Source organism: Oryctolagus cuniculus, chromosome 1 (assembly GCF_964237555.1).
Source record: "Oryctolagus cuniculus chromosome 1, mOryCun1.1, whole genome shotgun sequence".
Classification (NCBI taxonomy): Eukaryota; Metazoa; Chordata; class Mammalia; order Lagomorpha; family Leporidae; genus Oryctolagus; species Oryctolagus cuniculus.
The window spans coordinates 157,871,717-157,891,842 of record NC_091432.1 but is presented as its reverse complement, the minus strand read 5'-3'; the positions used below and the strand labels follow the sequence as shown (position 1 = coordinate 157,891,842).

The 20,126-nt window shown below is 41.3% G+C and overlaps 1 protein-coding gene across 3 annotated transcripts; it reads right to left on the bottom strand.

Annotated features, from left to right (window-relative positions):
* Positions 1 to 7,887: 7,887 nt before the first annotated feature.
* ZFAND5 (zinc finger AN1-type containing 5) lies at positions 7,888 to 18,946 on the bottom strand. 3 transcript variants are annotated; one of them, XM_008256401.4, is made up of 6 exons: positions 18,814 to 18,946; positions 14,743 to 14,902; positions 14,190 to 14,301; positions 13,513 to 13,616; positions 11,572 to 11,697; positions 7,888 to 9,526 (listed from the first exon to the last, which is right to left on the bottom strand). In XM_008256401.4, the coding sequence occupies exons 2-6, from the start codon at positions 14,891 to 14,893 to the stop codon at positions 9,378 to 9,380; spliced, it is 642 nt and encodes a 213-aa protein (XP_008254623.1). In that variant the 5' UTR covers positions 14,894 to 14,902; positions 18,814 to 18,946; the 3' UTR covers positions 7,888 to 9,377. The 3 variants fall into 3 exon arrangements, with proteins under 3 accessions (XP_008254623.1, XP_002708253.1, XP_051714724.1); XM_002708207.5 differs by having other exon boundaries at positions 14,743 to 14,899; positions 18,814 to 18,944; XM_051858764.2 differs by lacking the exon at positions 18,814 to 18,946 and adding an exon at positions 18,014 to 18,520.
* Between the last annotated feature and the right edge of the window lie 1,180 nt (positions 18,947 to 20,126).

Genomic DNA, 20,126 nt, shown 5'->3' with positions numbered 1-20,126 from the left:
GAGAGCTGTCAAAAACACAGATTCTCCCTTATAGTTCAATTCAGGGTAATGAACTGAGACCAAGTATGTTTGCTTTTATTTCCAGTTGATTTTGGTGATGCACAGGTTTGAGGATTTCTTTACTAAAAGATTTAGGCTACGTTTCCATCCTCAGGCATGATTTAGGCAAAACTCATCTATTTTCATAAGGATTAGAAAAATGTCAGATTGATTCTGAGACATCTCTCCAGCAATAGCAAGCAGGCATACTGGTTCAGGGAGAAAGTATACATATATATCAGAAAAGGGATCACTGGGTAATAAAGTGATGTCCTAAATTATATTTCAGACTAAAATTCGGACTGTTCTATTTTAGCCTTGGAAATGACAGAAATGGCTTGGTTTCCTCCATCACACAGAATAGTGTACTGACAATTTGGCTAGGGTTATGAGAAAACAAAGGACTTAACAATGCTGAGATATTACTATGGAAGACAATATCCTTGAAACACATTTCTTGGCTTGCAGACACATGTGTCATGCTTTGTGGCCTTGGTTTATGATTGAGAGAAGTAGGAGAGGGATATCAGAACAAAACAAACCAACATGGCTACACAAGATTACTTTTTAAAGGTCCAATCAGAAGACTATGCTTAGGAGGCACCAACTCACTCCTTCAATCCATGGAACTATTGATGCTGTGTCTAACAAGACGAGAAAAGCTACTGGTTTTCTTCTAATCTTGACTCAACAGAAACAGCAGATTTTGTAATGGAATAACTCATTTTCTCTTTATTTATTTATTTGTTTGTTTTTTAAAGATTTATTTATTTATTTGAAAGTCAGAGTTAAACAGAGAGAGGTAGGGAGAGAGAGGTCTTCCTTCCATTGGTTCACTCCCCAACTGGCCGCAACGGCCAGAGCTGCACCAATCCAAAGACAGGAGCTTCTTCCGGGTCTCCCACATGGGTGCAGGGGCCCAAGCACTTGGGCCATCTTCTGCTTTCCCAGGCCATAGCGGAGAGCTGGATTGGAAGTGGAGCAGCCGGGGCTTGAACCGGCACCCAAATGGAATGCTGGCGCTTCAGGCCAGGGCGTTAACCTGCTGCACCACAGCACCAGCCCTATTTATTTATTTGAAAGGCAGAGTTACAGAGGGAGAAAGAGAGAAAGAGAGATCAATTGAGAGAGAGAGAGAGAGAGAGAGAATCTTTCATCCACTTGTTCACTCCCAGATAGCTGCAACAGCTAGGGCTGGGCCAGGCTGAAGCCAGGGGCCAGGGGCTTCTCCTGAGTCTTCCATTTGGGTAACAGGGACCCAAGCACTTGGGCCATCTTCTGCTGTTTTTCCCAGGCCGTTAGCAGGGAGCTGGATCAGAAGTGGAGCATCTGCAACTTGAACCGGCATCCATATGGGAAGCGAGCATCCCATAAGCCACAATACTAGCCCCTCATTTTCTCTCTTAAAAAATTATTCGTTTTAAAAAATTTATTTGAAAAGTTGTGCCAGCCCAAAGTCAGGAGCCAGAAACTCCATCCTGATCTCTTACACGGGTGGGAGGGACCCAAGTAGTTGAGCCATCACTGGCATGGGGAGTAGAAGCTGGAATAGGAAGCTAGGCACTTCAAGATACAGGCAACAGCATCTGTTGGCCAAACATCTGACCCCTTGTAAACATCCAAGTATCTTCACAGAAGACCATATATATCCTGCATTTTCAGGGATGTAGACATTCCAGCTTTCCATCGATAACAAAATGACTGAGTATAACACTCCACAGATCAGAATCTGCCGTCTTATATATCTTCAAATAAAGCCCTTTTGCAGGAGTGGGCACTGGCCCAGTGGTTAAACTCTGCTTGTGATGTTCAGCATTCTACATTAAGTATCTGGGCTCATGTCCCAGCTCTACTCCAGATTCCAGCTTCCTGTTAATGTGCACACTGGGAAGCAGCTCAAGTAATTGGGTCCCTGCCACTCACAGGGAGACCAGGTGATAGAATTCCCAACCCTGGGCTTTGCCCTGGCCCTGCCCTGGGCATTGCAGGCATTTAGTGAGTGAACCAGTGGATGGCAGCTCTCTCTCTGTCAAGGAAGAAGAAGAAGGAAGGAGGTAGGGGGGAAGAGAAGAAAAGTTGTTTTAAAAAATGCATTTTAAGCCGGCGCTGTGGCTCACTAGGCTAATCCTCCGCCTTGCGGCGCCAGCACACCGGGTTCTAGTCCCAGTTGCCCCTCTTCCAGGCCAGCTCTCTGCTGTGGCCAGGGAGTGCAGTGGAGGATGGCTCAAGTACTTGGGCCCTGCACCCACATGGGAGACCAGGATAAGTACCTGGCTCCTGCCATCGGATCAGCGCAGTGCACCGGTCGCGGTGGCCATTGGAGGGTGAACCAATGGCAAAGAAGACCTTTCTCTCTGTCTCTCTCTCTCACTGTCCACTCTGCCTGTCCAAAAAAAAAAAAAAAAAAAAAAAAAAAATTCATTTTGAAGAGGTTCAGCTGTGTAAAAGTGGTTATATGGTTATATGTAACTTGTATCAAGTACTCAGAATGAGTTTAATACTACTCAATATATTACACACAACATTTTTAATCCTTAAGGTCTGATAGATGAAGACACTTAAATACTCAAGTGGCTTTTCCATAGTCATACAGTTTTTGAATCATACTTTAAATCCAACATCTAACCACCATCCATTCTATTGCTTTCTCACCCTAGAATGAAACATTTCCTCTCTATCTCATTAGTTACAAATTTTAGAATGTGTGTTGTCACTGGGAGAAGAGGCTTCAACTAGTGACCTATGTACCTAATAATAGCCAGCATTAATTCTGAAATTCTAACCACCCATCCTCATAAAACTCAAATACATTCATGTTCTCAATTCTAGAATCAGCAAGGCCAATACAGTAATTCAGAGGATTCTTCTTGTCCATCATACTTGTTCATGATCTCTTTGAAAGCTGAAACCACATGCCTTATTTACCCTGATCATACAGAGCATGCCAAGGCCATTGGGAAACGTTCAGTGTCAAAGACAAGAATTTGTTTGCTGCTCTTAGTTCTCTCCTCTCAGTTCCAAGAACGAGAGGAATAAATTCTTGTCTTTGACACTGAGCTTCTGCTTACGGCTTCTTGGAAGATGACATAGCCTTCCACAGATGCAAACTATGAGAACAACTTTACCAAGTCTGTTTCATTTGGTTTCTACTACAAACATAAACTCATTTTAAAATGCAGTCTTTGACTTTTAGCTTTACAAATGCATGCTATAAACAAGTAATTGTACTATGGAATTTGAAATGCAATAATTCAGTATCGAGTGTTTTGTTCAAACCAACCTGGGGGCTTCTGTACAATGGCTGCACCTCTTGAGCAAATTTGGTTAACTATGGCACTTGTCCAGGATCTTTAAAGATGCCTTTCTTGGGAGACCAAGCTATGCTATGTAATAGGGTAATCAATAGGTACATTTGACTAGTTAGCACTTAAAAACGTGTTTAGTCTTAGCTATGTTCCAAGAAATAGAAGATAGGGGAAAAAAAAAAAAAAAAACAATGTAAAAAGTAGTTTAAAATATTTCTATGACTACATCTGAAATGTTTTTGAAATACTGGATTAATCAAGATATCTTAATTTTACTAATTATTACTTTTTAAAATATGACCATTAGAAGCTTTAAGATTACATATTGGCTTGCATTATCTATTGGATAGCAGTGGTGTAGGGAATTTAAAGCACCAGCTGTTGGCACAAAGCCATGGGTAGACAGTATTTTTAAGAATTAAGGCTTTTCAAATTTGACAAATTGTAGATTGTATAGAATATTTAGTCATTTTCATAATTTTAAATTTTCAGTTTATCAGTATGGGGATTAAATGAACCGTTTCCTTCTGATCCTTATAGTTCAGTAGGAATCTAAAAAAAATGCCTTCGCAGGGTTTTCATAAGAATTGTTAGAAAAATCCTATAGCTTGGACAAGAATAGAGATGTATTGGTCAGCATTTAGTTAGATTAAAGCATTCAGGATGTTTCTGGCCTGAAGAGAGTGGTAATACTTTCTGACCACCTGTTTCTTACACTCATGAGGTGGCTTTTTTTTGTAGTTGTAAAACAACCTACTTATGTATCTGGACTACTTCAAAGCTACAGAAGAATGGATCAGATGTAATTAACTCTTCTAGAAATTTCATAAAAATTATTAAAAAGCACAAATGAAATAAACTGACTTCAGGACTGGAATGCTGCACCTTTCATGTGTTCTCAGTATTTCCTAGGAGTTAATTCACACCATTTCTAGGTTTTGTATGAACACATTTTGTAAAACCTAAACCAGACCTTGTTTAATTTTGTTAATTTGTTCTTGGCAGGTGTTACATAAAACAAATTGTGTTTAAGAACCATAGAGTTAAAAAGCAAATTAAAATGGTGACTTTAAAATGGAAAACTTTGCATTCATACTGTTCTTCATATTCTTTTTAAAGCCATGAAAAATCCATTTTAAGAAAACTTTCATCAAAGCCTGAGTTCAGAATTGTCATTACAGAAGACAGTTCTCATTAAGGAGATCAAAAAAAGGCATACTTATTCCGTTGATCTCTTTAACTTCACCCTGAATCTTTACTAATGTAATCCTTATTTACTTATTTTGAGAAACAGCGAAAGAGAGACAGAAAGAGCTTCCACCTACTGGTTTACTCCACAAATTCCTGCCTATGGCCTGAATTGGGCCAGGCTTGGGATAAGCTGGTGATCAGAATATTCAATCTTGTTCTCTCACATGGGTGGCAGAAACCCAACTTCTCAAGTCATTACTTCTGTGTCCCGTGTCATCCTTTGCTTAGAACTGAGTTACATAGTAATTGCACCTGTACTATACAAAATAGGCACTGCAGTTATGTTAAGTAGGATGCTTACTATGTTAGCGAGAGTCTCATTTTATCAAGTAGAAACTGCTACCCTTTAATCCACATTAAAAGCCTTGCTTTTAATAAAAAAATCCACATATGTCTATCACTTGGGTGCTAAAGGGCCATGCCCAAATACACATATTTTGAATACCTCTAGATTTAACTTGATTCTAAAAGGTACCATTGCTGTGTTCATTAAAACCTCTGAATCTTCATGTTACATTATTTTCATCACCTAATATAATGTAGTCATCAATAAAGCTGGTTAGGCTGCCTCAGATATGCAAAGCAATGTAATTTTCATGTCAACCAAATAAATAAGCTTCAGTGTAGCTAAAAATGAAACTAGTTTAAACACAGGTGATTTGGGCAGACATTTAGACAACACAGACACTAAAGACTAATGGATGGGGTGGCTGGGTAGCCATTATTTAAATACTGCAAGTTTCCACTTTTTACAATAGCAATTAATGTAAAACTTAACATTAGGAGTTGAATATTTTTGGTATGGGGGTGTTAGAAACCTACCTTGGGGTAAGTCTGGCATGTAGGGAATCCTCAGGGAATAGCAGCAGACTGAAGAAGTATTTTTCTTATAGGGTGGGCAGGGAACCAGAATACCTGGATGCATGGGAAAATTGTATGAAAGTGCAAGAGTTATAGTGCTAGAGAGAAAATCTGAACTTTGTTTGCATGATATTCCAATTTCCATGTTTGAACACATTTTTAGTGATGGAAAGGGACAAAAGGGCAGCAGCATATTGCCTCTCAAGGACCAGCTAAGTTTGTCATGAATTATACAAACAGGATCAATCTGAGAAATAGAAATCTACTAGGTTAGATTTTAAGTATATTTTCCTGGCTGATCCTCGAGCCCTAGGGATAAGTGCCTAAGCAAATGTTATTTTCAACTAAAATTCAAGAATATATTAGGAATATTTTCTATTAACTTCTGAATAGACAGATTACTCCAATTCCCAAACAATAGCTTTAGTTACATTACTGATCATTTCCCACACACACAACCTTGAGTGCAGTCAGTCAAAAATCAGGACGAAGTGTATTAAACTCCTTTGTATTGTCATGTATGTACACTTGCTTTTTAAACACTAACTGTACAAACACAAGAAAGCTGCTTTGTGACATTTCATCTTTCTGATCATTAATGGCTGCTTTATTCATGTAAGCTCAAGTAGTTTAAGCTATGTAATCTTATTGCTAATCAACCAGCAAAAAAATTAATATGCATGGGCAAAAAATCAGTCTAAGAACTGCAAATAGACAAGAGTGTAATCTTTGTACATATACAAATGTTTGCCTGATACGGAAGACATCAACTTTTCAAGTTGAATTATGAAAATGTTTACTTCTGGAGTACAGGATGTGGGTCAGAATCAAGGAAGCTTTGCTTCTCAGTGTGTACTAGTAAGTCATTGTTGAACCATGTCTATCTATACCAATCACCCCCAATTTTAACAGTATGCCTCCCATCTTGACATTAGACATCAGCCCATTTTTCATCACTGCTAGGAGCCTCATCTATTGAGGGTACTGGCAAAAAGAAAAGCCTGAGAAGTATGATTAACACTTGAAACTGAAAGTCCGAAGGTTACAAATCTTTAACTTCTATTATCTTAAGTTCTGGAAATCATTATCCTAAGATGAATAGCAAACTCTTTTATCTTCACATTCCTAAAGTATGTAGTTACCACCCTCATTTAACAGTTGAAGCAGTCCACTGAAGACCTAACACTTGTGTATATTAAGTTGGTCCAGGGTCCAAGACCTTAATCATGCCCAACAACTCAAAGAAACCTTTCCTTTGTAAATGAATCCACACAGCAGCAAGCCCATCTTACATCAAACATTGATTCTAGTTTTACATTTGTGGGGCCCACATAGGATTAGATTTGCAAAAGACTTGGCAAGTTACATAGCTATTTCATATCATGGGTGTCCTAGAAAAACCTGTGGGTAGTCAACTGTACAGGTTTAAGTGGTTACGTAATGGCAAGCAAGGTATATCTTAAATGTTTAAGTTAACTCGGTGTAAATCCCATAAAGCCCACGTTCCAAACCAAAACACTCAGGCTTGAAGGCAGGAGTCTGGGTTTAATGGAGTCTTCCTAGGTGCCTTATATATTTATCTTCTCCTCAGTGTACTTTGCTGACAATCATGTCCAAATCTTATCTAAATATTTCTTATAAAAAAGGGATTATGGAAACAGTAGATGTTATAAAGTCTTCACAGGTTGATGGAACCAGAGGGCTCATTCTTCTTCCTATCTCACATTACTATTCCAATATTTATGGAGCAAATTTGATAGAAATAACTTCTATTCCCTCAGTGCTACCTCTAACTGTAATCCCCCAATATTGTTCTTGTCTTTCTCAGCACACAGAAAATGTACCTGTCTATCCTCACTTGAAGATAAAGTAGCAACACAAAAAGCAATGTGACAAAGTGAGCCAGGATTAAGTATTAACAGCCCAAACTCCATTACTGAGAAGCAATGATTTTGCTCTTGGTTTCAGTTACTGTACAATGTCAGCATGTATGTTACTTTTTGTTCTTTCTTATCTGATACCTGCACAGACCATGGTCTATAATAGTGCCAAATCTCAAAACAAGTAAAACGTAATATTTTGCATACGAAAAGTCACGTCTGACAATTTTTGTAAAAAAAAAAATCCTCATCTATATATATTGATGCACAACATGGAAAAGTGAAATGCCCTAGTAATCAACCTTCATTTCCTTCTTTTAAAGATTGTTTTGATCCTAAAGATGACTAATTCTTCAAACATGTACCACATTTACAAATGTTTTGAATACTTCATCTTTTGGTCCTCACTGGAACAAATCAAGTTCAGGGAAGGCAACAAATAAATCTTCAGTATAGCTATGCACAGTCTACATACACAGCTAGAAATGACATGAAACACTTTCTTCTTTAGGATTCTAACTATGGCTTAAAAACCCAATGAACAAATGAAGTTTCCCTCTGTACATGGCTTTTATTATTTACATAATACAATAGAGCATCAATGCTGAATAGCATGATTATGTGCAATACATAAATATGAACTATCTGTACACATCTGTAGATCTAACTCCAAACTAAGATACATAAAATTGAAAGCAAAATTGAACGCTTTAATAAAAACTAGGACTGAACACTGCAATAAATCAGAAGTAGTGCCTTGTGTACATACTTAACTATTTACAGATGAAAACAGGCATTACCACAACACTAATCTAACTATACTCATTTATATATAAAAAACACAAGTTTCATACATCACAAAAAACCTTCCATTGTAACACAGAAGTGGTATTACCAGACAAGCATCAGTGAAGTATACTGCCTTTTCTAGTTGTTATTGTACAATGCTGTAGATAATGCAGCCCATGCAATACACCCAAGAACACTAGAGTCCTACACCCAAGTACAATTAATAGGATAAAGCAGCCCTCTGCAAGTGGTGCTGGATACCACTAAGAAGTCTATTGCAGCCATGTTGGTTATGATTTTCCATGCAGAAGGGTACAGTTACATTAAGAACTGAAGTCTTTAAAAAAGCTTTAAACATTCTTTCTTGAACCAAAACATTCAACAAAAGATGCACGTGAAAATTAACTGTTCAGATACCTTTGCAACTTAAAAAAATTCAGATGCATGTTACTCAATAGAGCTGCTGTATGTGAAAACCAAACAGTTTTAATTTCTTCTTGTAATTAAATTAATCCTACTGCAGTTCAGTGCTACACATTTTTAGCAATGAGAAGAATGCAGACATCTTCTAGTGCGAGCCAGCACGATAAGCTTCAAAGAGTATCTCAAGACCCTGCTATTGGCTGATGTTTTACTTGTAAGCACTTGCGATGTTTACCTTTTACAGAATGTCTTATTTGACAGCTTTTAGAAGACCAATTTAACCGGGCTTACATATGGCACCAAATACAGGTTTCACAGAAAGCAAAGTCTGATCCTCTTGTTTTCTTCCTGCTTCCAAAGAACATGTGGAAATTAAGAGGGTGAAGTAGAACTATGGTAGAAGTAGACTGCCAGTCCTTTTCTGGTGTACCATTTTTTAAAAAATACAGGCACATAACACTAGCCAAAGACTATACCTTGATTACATTCCCAAAAGGCAGATATGCTGCAAACATGCAGAGATTTTGTTAATGTTGTTTGGCACACGGGAACTAAATTTTGTCCCTATTATCTGTGTGTATCATTTTGCTGTGTAGATTTTCATCCAATTCTATTCAAGGGAGGGCATATACATTTTGTAGGGCTGTATCTATCCAATTCTGCCTGCAACAAACACCCAAACATCCTAAAATATTAATTATAAGACAGACAAGTGTAAAGTAAAACTCTGGAGAACATCAAAGAAAAATGGCCATGCATCTGCTCTTTAATGTTTTCCTACGATATATTAAAATAAAAACAAAGTTTCAGTCTCTTCACAAGTAGTAATTTATATTCTCTGGATTTTTTCAGCCACAACAACTGGATTCTCTTTCCTGATTTTTGCTGCAGCTTCTGCTTTATAATCATAAGGACAGTTGTGCTTGTCAGAATAACGGTGAAGTCCACAAAACAAATTTCCACATCGGCAGTCAAACCCTGTACAAAAAAGAGGAAGCAGTCACTTGGGAACTTGTAGTTGAAAAGAAAAAAAACCCAACTTTAGTCACTATAAAAAAAAGGCACCATAATGTCATTGATTTACAACATGACACAGTCATTTTTTGACAGTCTATCACTTTATAAAGAGCTCTAACTGCCTCTGACAGGGTGAGCTAGTTAAAGAAATACGCTTGGTTTCCTCAATGGGACAACAGAATTGTGAAGGAACACTGACTGGTAAACCAAAAAACACTGAGCAAACAAAATGTGTTATCTGTCAGCTAACTCCACCAGAGGCTCGCTTTCTATCATCTCCTGCAGATGTACTACACAGGGAAGAATTTACACAGGCTCTGGAATTAGGCTGACCTGGATTCAAAACAGTCCATGACAACTATGACAAGACAACCATAAATCTCTGAGATTTAAAGGAAACAAGTGGAAGAAAACAAAACTAAACATACAACACTGTGTGCCTAGCTCAAGGTAGGCATTTATTGTTATCTTAAGAGTTCAGCTTGGGGCCAGTGCTGTGGCGCAGCGGGTTAACACCCTGGCCTGAAGTGCTGGCATCCCATATGGGCGCCAGTTCAAGTCCTGGCTGCTCCACTTCCCATCCAGCTCTCTGCTATGGCCTGGGAAAGCAGAAGATGGCCCAACTCCTTGGGCCCCTGGCTTTGGATCTGCAAAGTTCCAACTGCTGCGGCCAATTGGGGAGTGAACCAGCGGATGGAAGCTTGCTCTCTCTCTGCCTCTCCAATAAATAAATAAATAAATAAATAAATCTTTACAAACAAACAAACAAAAAAAAAGAGTTCAGCTTTTTCCCCTAGGAAAACAAAGAAACAGGGATGATTTTAATGAACCTAAAAAAATTCAGAGAAGTTAAGAGTTTCACTCAATTAGAGATTAAAATGAAACCCGGCCAGCGCTGCGGCTCACTAGGCTAATCCTCCGCCTGCAGCGCTGGCACACCGGGTTCTAGTCCCAGTTGGGGCGCCAGATTCTGTCCCAGTTGCTCCTCCTCCAGTCCAGCTCTCTGCTGTGGCCTGGGAAGGCAGTGAAAGATGGCCCAAGTGCTTGGGCCCTGCACCCACACGGGAGACCAGGAAGCACCTGGCTCCCGGCTTTGGATTGGCGCAGCACGCTGGCCATAGCGGCCATTTCGGGGGGTGAACCAACGGAAGGAAGACCTTTCTCCTCACTGTCTAACTCTGCCTGTCCAAAACAAACAGTTAAAAAAAAAAAAAAAAAAAAAAAACCAATGTCTCCTCATGCCTCAATAATCTCCCACCTTTCCGTTCCTATCCCCTTCTGGAAATTTTCTGTTCTTGAAGGTCGGGTTTTAAAAAATGTTATTTGAAAGGCAGGAGGGGCACACGCACGTGCGCACACACATACACCCCCCTACCTGTTGGTTGACTCTCCAAATGCCACCAACAGCCTATGTTGAGCTAGGAGGCCTAGAACTACATCTGGATTTTCTCACATGAGTGGAAGGAACCCAAGCCACTGCCTGCTGCTTTCCAAAGTGCGCGTAAGCAGAAAACTGGAAGGGAAGTAGAGCTGGGACTTGAACCAAGCACTCTGATACAGACGTGGGTACCCCAAGTGTGATTTCAACTGCTGTAACACCAGTTTTGTTTTTTAAACATGTTAAACCAACTAACTAGTCCCTTACGGAGTTCGCTGCTAATTACAAGCAGTAAAATATACACCTGTGCTGTGGCAAAGTGGGCTAAGCCTCCACCTGCAGTGCAAGTGCATGTCCCAGCTGCTTCTCTTTTGATCCAGCTTTCTGCTTGTGGCCTGGGAAAGCAGTTGAGGGTAACAAAATTGCTTGGGTCCTTGCACCCTTGTGGTAGACCTGAAGGAAGCTCCTGGCTCCAGATTGGCCCAGCTCCAACCGTTGTGGCCATCTGGGGAGCGAATCAGTAAATGGAAGACCTCTGTCTCCCTCTGCCTCTCAAAGAAACACTGTCTAAATCAGTCAGTCAATGTATATATACACACATACAGAGTCTTAAGGCCAACTGTAATACCTGTAAGGCCAACTTTCTTTCTACACATGAAACATCTGTTCTTCTTTGGTTTGGGTAACTCAGGAGCTTTTTCTTCACTTTGAGAAGTACTGGGCTGAGAAACTGATGGACTGGGCTGAGTGACAACTGAAAAACAGTAAAAATTATAGATTTGTCAAGAGTTCACTGGCTGATAATTTTAGTAAAAACAGAAAATACTGAAAAGATTCTTACTAAGAGTATCAATGTTTCTTAAAAAAAACTTTAAATACAATCTTTTTAACGTCAGAACTTAATTGCTTGAGCATTCCTGCCAATCACCATACCACTACTCTTAAATTCTGTAAAATGATCACATTCCTTTAAAGTCACTCTTAACAACCAGAACAAAAAACCTAGAGATAAAATTGTTCAGTTTCCTCATACATATTGTTATACGTAGAAAACTTTTCTTAAACCTTCTTTTGAAAAATTTTTTACAGTGTTTATGAAGGATTTCCAAGAAAGAACATTTCTTTACAATTTTATTTGTTTCGTTAACGATTTCGGATAGCAAGAATGATCTACAGAAAGCTGTACTTTTCTTTTTCCCAACTAAAAGAGCTCTAACTTATTCCCACCTCTAAGTTTTCTTTCTGACAACAGAAATCTGCCACAATGAATAAAACACTGCAGAGGACTGCATTAAAATGTATATTACCACTAGTTCTTTCAAGCACGATACCAAAATTTATTTCTACTTATGTAATGTTGTTACATTTAAGTTTTAATATTAACTCAAACTGTAATAGCAAATTTATGTATGCAGTGCTGAAACTACTTCAACAATATGCCAGCACCAATGCCATTAGCATATGTCCAAGCTTCCAGAGCAAGCTGATTAGTTTAATGTCAACTTACTCTCAGCTCTCCTCAAATTTCTCATTCATCTGCATTAGTAGTGTATCCACACAGGGCTCAACAGCCTAACATTAGAGTGCCAGTGCCATATACTGCTTAAGCCTAATAATCTACTATACTATGACAACTGTAACAAAATGACTAGTGATTCCTGAAACACAGAGGAAAAGAGAAAAATGAGACAACGAAGGCAAACAGCAGCGAACCTCTTCTGTTTATCAATAAATGCAGATACTAGCTAGTACAGTCTAGGCAGAACAGGTACAGACCTAACTCAGAAGTTATTATTCCAAGGTCTGAGTAGTTTTATATATACTTAATAAAGCGTCTCACACACACACACACTAATTTGGAGAGTTTGTTTCTCCCAGAAGGATGAACTCATTTCAAAATATGAAGCACAATTAAGGTCACCCCAAACTTAATAATTTGACCCTAAACTACGTAAAATCGATAAACTTGCCTACAACGTAGTTAGCAAAAGCAGGTGTTCAAAGCAGATTGCATAGCCTCCTCCCCTCCTTCCCCCAACAACAAAGTTTTAGATTGCATTCAGTTACCATTCTACCAAGGAAGAGCGGTTTTATAAACTATATGTATACCAGAGTGTGTAGATCCTTATTCTGGAGCCTATCCAGAGATTATTCAGCAAATCAGTTTTCTTACAACATTACAGCATGTCTGATTAGGGATTCTGCACTGTGTCCTTCAATTTTCAGTGTTCAGTGAATGAACGCTTTCTACAACACTGACAGTATCGAGACTGAAGTCATTTTTTATTACAAAATTTTTCCTTATGATCTTAAAATTTACATTAAATTCTTCAGTCTCCAGAATACAAATTCTGCTTATGTGCTAGCACGAAGGTAATGGGAATAGGCAAAGAAAGAGAACATGACTAATTTACACTCCAATATACTTTAAAGAGAGTATTTCTTTGCTTGGCCTGTACACTACAGTTCTCCCTCCACTTTTGTCCTTCAATGGGAAGGAACAAATCCCACCAACCCTCTCTCAAACTACCAAATTCAAAACTGAACTAGTATTAAATGAAAAGCATACCTGGCTCTGACACCTCTGTTTTCGGGGTAGTTATTTTGTCCTCTCTTGAAATGCTCATTTCTGTCATTTGCTGAGTTACAGGCAAGGCAGCCACAGGCACATTTCTATTTGAGTTCAAGCAAACAATTATTTTTAAAGATGTTAAGGGTACTTCTTTTGAGGTAATGAGTTGTCAGTTCAACCTTATATCATTTATTTTTTTCCAACATGATCAAATGAAACTAGATAATTGAATTTTAAGATATCAGATGTCCAGCTTGAGTGGCTGAGAAGAAATCTGACATATGGCTTATCATCCAAAGGCTATACATTTGTATAGGTTAGCGTGTTCTATTAAAACAAACTAGACATGTTAGCTGTGCCTGTGATTTAAAGGCAAAGGGAATACCTATATCAGAATAGCTTGTGTGGCATAATATGGTCTGCAGAGATTCTTCTCTACAGTTCTTACACTTCAATTACAAGGAAATAAAAGCACAGCATTTTTAACAGTGTCCCTGAGAGGGTTATGAAATATGGTGTAATACAGGTGTTTACTCAACAACCTAAGAGTCACTGGACATTAGAATCTTTGACTCTGCAATACCCACAAAGCCAAGGACATAATACACTAACATCTTCATTATTGATGCACAGTGTAGACACCTCTATGTCCTCTCTGTAATGCTCATTCTTACCTTGATTTTTCAGATGTGCTACCAGCAGCACTTTCACAGTTGTTTAAGCTAGCGTCTGCTCTTTGTACAGATGCAGAGTCTGAGGTAGGACTGTTGGAACCACTAGCTGTCCCTATTTAAAAAAAAAGATTCATAAGATATATATCAACACTACCAAAAACTTACTATGAACAGTTAATAAGTAACAAATACTTGCATTTAATAAGTTTAGTGATTTAAGCACACTGTGCAACCATCGTACACTTAGAATCGAGTATCTGCACCAAAAAAAAATATATATATAATGCACACACATATATACGTTATATCCAGTGAACACAAGTATGAATCAAAACTTCAAAAAGGAAAACTGAAAGAGCTGGAAGATGATTGCAGATAGTTATTTATCTCTGATGCAGTTATGTCAACTTGGGATGTTGCTTTAATTTCAGGCACTTGTTAGCTCTTCTCTCTGTGGCTTTCAGCGCTTTCAGTCTTGATCCCCAATTTTTTGTTCTCTACTTTTCTGTCCACCAGTTTCTTCAACTACGTTTTTTTCTTGGAAACAACTTACCCATTGGGCTCATTCTGCCACTATTCTGCTGTCTCTGAAGATGCTCTTTGTAGCAAACAGAACACATTCCATTTGTCCTAGGATTCCCATAAAAGCCACATCCTGTGCTACACAGCATAGGCCCCGGAGTCTGGTTAGTCTCCTGAGCCATATTTTCCTGCTATAAACAAAACAAAATTTCAGAAATTAGCAAGTCACCAAAATAAAATTAGTATAATGCAATCACCAGTGTACCTGTTATTTCTAAATACCAAGTCTATTTCTAACAAAAACCCAAACATTAAAAAGAATGAGCAGAAAAAAATGAGTAAAGATTATATATTTTGTTGCCTATATAAAAGGGCATGAAATGGATTGTTTTATAACTAAATTCTATCATAAAATAAGTCTGCTAGATATCAGGGTTATGTTTTAACCAATTTTGGAAACTGGCATTATCTTTAAGTCATGTTCTTCTCTCCTGCACTATATGCAGACCACTTCAGATATTTTTATTTCACTGGCTAAAAACATTAAGTAGAGTTTTCAAATTGAAAAAAAAAAAAAACCTACAATAACAACAATCACTGATTCTTTGATATTTATCAGTGGTTCTTTAAATTGGCTGAATACTGCATTGGACCCTAAGGCTTTCTTAAACTAAAATCTGAACTTGCTAACCTTAGTAATTTGATAATTCTTTTTTAAGACTGAAAAGGGAACTGGCAGCCCTTCTTGCTACTACCTAGGCACCAACTCAAAGTTATAAGAATTTAGGGATCAGCTGCTTATGAAAATTCCTTTATGCTCTACCTTTGAGGTATTAAAATATGTTTAAGAGTGCTTTAAAGTGATTGTGCCCAGAAAAACTGAAAGGCACAAAGATTATCAACCATAGATTTCTCAGCCTAAGGCTGTATTGTCTTACTCATAACCAGAAAACAAAACCTTTGCAAGCTCAATATAGTAAAGTTAAGCAACATAAATACATGACCTTTAGTAATTGTTAATATTTAATGCTGTTACCAGGAAGAACTTTATACAGCAAGCATATCCTTTCCAAAAAGTATTATTCAAATTGACAGAAATATAGTTAAGGCTGTACTAAAATTTAAAGTTTTCCTTTGGGTAAAAAAAAAAATAACCATTATTTAAGAACTCATAGAAAGCATATTAGAGCATGGTGTGTGGTCACTGTCATTTTCCAACCACTACACAATAAAATATACTTTAGTAATCTCTAAAAGTGCTTTAACAAATATTAACTATCCAAATTATAAAAGAGAGAAGAGGACTAATCAATTTTGACCAGGCCAGAATAGCCCCAAACTTTTAAATGACAATAGTCTTTCCATTTGTTAGCAAAATAACACCATATAAATACCACAGCAGTTAGTCCGTGTACAATGTACTAAATTTATTAAGGTACAAAAAGTTTTGAAACCTATGCACAGTTTCTCTCCTAACAAGCATTTTCCATGATCTTTTTTGAAACCCAATCAAGTTTGCATGGAGAGTGACCAAAATCCATAACTTACTTTGAACAACACTAATTTAGTAGATGCTGTCTCTTTAAATAGTAAGTGGAATTTAGCTGACTCATTTTGGAGCAGGGTAGTGTAAACATTTCAACATTACTTATGAAGTTTATTAATAAATATTTCCAGCTGGGTTTTTAAAAACTTTTCTATTGCAGGGGCAAAAAAAAAAAAAAAGAAAAAGAAAAAGAAAATGACTCAAATGAATTTATATCTATTTGCATTCGGAGCACAAGCGAAGTATGTGCCCTATGCAAAAAGTTGGATGATTCTTTAAGCCAATCATTTATTCACACTTTACTAACTTCCAGATTCTCCAATATTGTCTTTTAAAAAGCAAAATGGTCTAATTTAAGAACAGATCAATCCACATTAATGTAAATCTGATTCTTAAAATGTTTTATGTAAATACAATGGGGTCAATGGATTCATTTAATGATCTCACCCATTCTGACATTTAAAAAACAAAAAGCCATCCTTCAATTATAATTAACCCTCAATTATCACTATCACGTCTACCAATCTTCCCATCTTTTAGATTTTTTTCCCCAAGAAAGTCAGCTTTTAAATGCCATCACATGTGCACGGCTTGCCTTAATATTTCTCAGAAGCTTAGATCACATGGGAGGGTGCTTCAGCCTGTCACAAGGCTGCAATGTGACAGCCTGAGCTGGATGGAGGCTCTCACATAAAGCCTAGTCAACAGGGGCCTCTGAAATCAGCTTCTATTTATATCCCAGAGCCTGCCAACTCCTACACAACCCCTAGAACTAAGGATGTAGCACTCATGTATCTAATATAAGAAAACAAAACAAAAATTGCAATGTAATTAAGGCTGCTACATTTTTTAACCTAAGGTAGAGAGGATTTGAGAGCAATCTCAAACGCAATCTAGAAGCTGCAAGCACCATTAATCACTCATGAAGCCAAAATGGCCAGTGTTGTTTATGAAAAATTAACATACTAGAGAAGACGTCAAACTATAGAGAATCTTCACATTATGGACAATTTTTGGGGTAGAGGGAGATGCCAGTGTTTGCCATTAGGTACTGCATTTCTCTTTGTCAATACTTTAAAATAATCACATTATTTACTACCTTTAAATTTACTGTTAAAAGCGTTGGCATTCATGTGTCAGCTCCATCAAGAGCCGGAATATATTTCCCAACAGTTTGTGCCTTCCTCTAATTCATGGCTCAAAAAACAAAAAACAACAAAACAAAAACCTAAAAACAAAAAACTTGTGTGCAAAAAAATGCTCCGGACTCAAATCTGAATAAAGGGCTTTTACATGGGTGGAATGTGGTTATTTCTGCTGCACCTCATGTTATAAAATGGCAACAATGCCACTCACCTGGGAATTGAGACCTGAGTTCTAGTCTTTGCCACTAAGCCAGTGACCTTGGGCAAGTTCCTGCTCTCCAGATCTCGGTTTTTTCTTTACCAAACGTAGAGTGCCTTCTATAAGGTTTCTTCCCAGGTTTTAATATCGAGCTTCAGAAAGTAGGGGAAACTAACTACAAGAAACCCTTACATTTTGAGGGGTTATTTCACGAAAAAATTTCAAAAGATAAACTGCAATATTTTTCCCAATTCTAAAATCCTTAAGTTCTCTTAAAAATGAGTAAAATAAGCTTCATTTAGAATATCGAAGTCTGTGAGCTACCTGAATGACCTATATACCCCTTGGTCTTAAATATCCCCTTAGGCAATATTCTTAGGAGGCAATCAATCAGTAAAGGTAGTAAACCGACCTTTTCCCCCAAAACACAGCTGCACGGAGAGCGTGGAAAAAGAGCGAAAACAAAAAACCGCGTTCCTGAGCCCTACTGCACGGAACAAAGAGGAAGGTGCTCCACTTCCTCCATGAAAGGGATCTTGGGGGGAGAAGCGCAGCGACGCCCGGAAAACGAAGACCCCACCGCGGAGAAGCCCCGGCCCCACGTCCCAACGGATTTACAGCAAGTTCAAGTACCCCCGGTCTCCCCATTCCCCTCCCAGCGAAAGGCCTCAGTCCAGACAGCCCAGCAGGGCCTTCTCCGAAAACCACTGAGTCATGCCTAACAGCAGCTCTGCAGGCCGGGCCGGCAGCTCACCCCGCCGGCCCCGCGCGACCCCCGACCCCAAACGGCTCGTCGGACGACGAGGCGGCCTGGGGGGGTGCAGCGGGAAGCCGGCCGGGGGCGCGGTCGGCGCCCTCGGCCTCTTTGTTCCCCCAGGTTCGGCTGCCCAGGCCAGGCGCCGCAGCGAGCGGGGGCCCGGAGCTCGGCCCTGTGGCGGCCGCACGCCGGGCATTGTTCCCCTGACCCTGCTGCCTGTGCCAAGCGAGCCGGGGGCGCTGGGAGCCGGGCCTCGGGCCACGACGACAGGATGCCGCCTCCGCCTTTGTGCTTCCTGAGGGAGCAGGCGGCGGGCTCCCCTCCCCCGGACGCCGCCATCCGCCGCCCGCCCCGGCATCGCCCGAGGCCCGCGGTGGCGTCCGGGCCCCCTCACTTGCAGCTCGCCAGCCCCGCACGAGGAGCCCGGCGCCGGCCCCCAGCGCCGCACCACTCACCTTGCGGGGGTCCGAACGCAGCAGCCGGGCTCGCGCGCGACGCCGGCGCGGGGAGGCCGGGTCGAGGCCGCCGGGAAAGGGAGCCTTCCGGGTTGCTCTGGAGCCGCCGCCGCCGCAGGCCGAGAGCGGGCTGGAGCCGCAGGCGGAGGTGGCGCCGCCGCCGCCGCCGCGGGATCCTCCTTTGTTCCTGCAGCAGCGCCGAGCGTGGCCGGGACACGCCGGAGCTCGGGAAGTGGGAGGAGGAGGAGGAGGAGGAGGAGGGAGGCGAGGGGGGGCCGAGGAGGAGGCGGAGGGAGGACCACAGGCCGCGGCGGCGATCGCTGCTCACGGCGCTCGCCTGTCGTCGCCTCACGCCTCCCGGGGAGACCGGCCGGGCCGACGAAGGGGGCGAGCGCAGCGAGGGGCGGGCGCCGAGAGGGCCCGCGGATGGCGCTGCCTGTCGCTCACCGCCACCGCCCGCGAGGCTGCGCGGCTGCCGGCAGCGAGCGAGCCCACAGACGCCGTGCACGCAGCTGTGCGGTCCGGCCGACGGACTGGCTCTATCCGCCCGGCGTCCGGGCGGTGAGGGAGAGCGGGGGCGGGGCCTGTGCGTCAGTGCAAACCCCGGCGGCGGCGGCGGGGAGCGCGCTGACGTCGCTAGCCCGAGGCCCGGCCCCGGCCCCGCGGCCTCCAGTCCCGGCCACCGGGAGGCGGGCCGCGCCGCCCGCACGCTCAGCGAGCCGAGTCACCGACCCGGCGGCCGGCCCCTGGGTGGAGCTGGAAGGAGCCAGGCCTGCGGTGGATGCGTTTCTATTTTTAACCCGATTGTCCTCCCTCAGCCTCCCTCCTTCCGATTTTCTCACTCGAGCCCGCTTTTCGCCGTCGGAGTTCTCACGCTTTTGTCTTGGTTCCCGGTCAGGCGGTTCCCCCCTCCCCCAGAGGCATTAGTTAGAAGGATTCGTTTCCAGAAAAGGAACTGCCTCGTGGCTTCTGGGACTTCTGTTTGTGAAGCCTCCCCGCTCCTTCCACCCCACCCCCCACCCCGTCTTTTCGGTTCCAAAGTGCAGGCGGAGCTGTGCGCGGCCGCCGGCGGGAAGGAGCGGGCCAGGCGGCGCCCGCTGTCGCGCTCGCCCAAGGTCACGGGTGGCTGTGCCGCCAGGAAGCCCTCGGCTGACTGCTGCCAGCCCTGGGCCCGGCGTCGCTGTTCTGAACAAACTGTCTCGGCCTGCCTGTAAAATCCCTGGAAATTGACTATTCCAGCAAGGCGACGTGAACTGGGAAAGCACCAAATGTTCTGCTCATGAGGTGCAGCGAGAGGACAAACAAGCTAGACC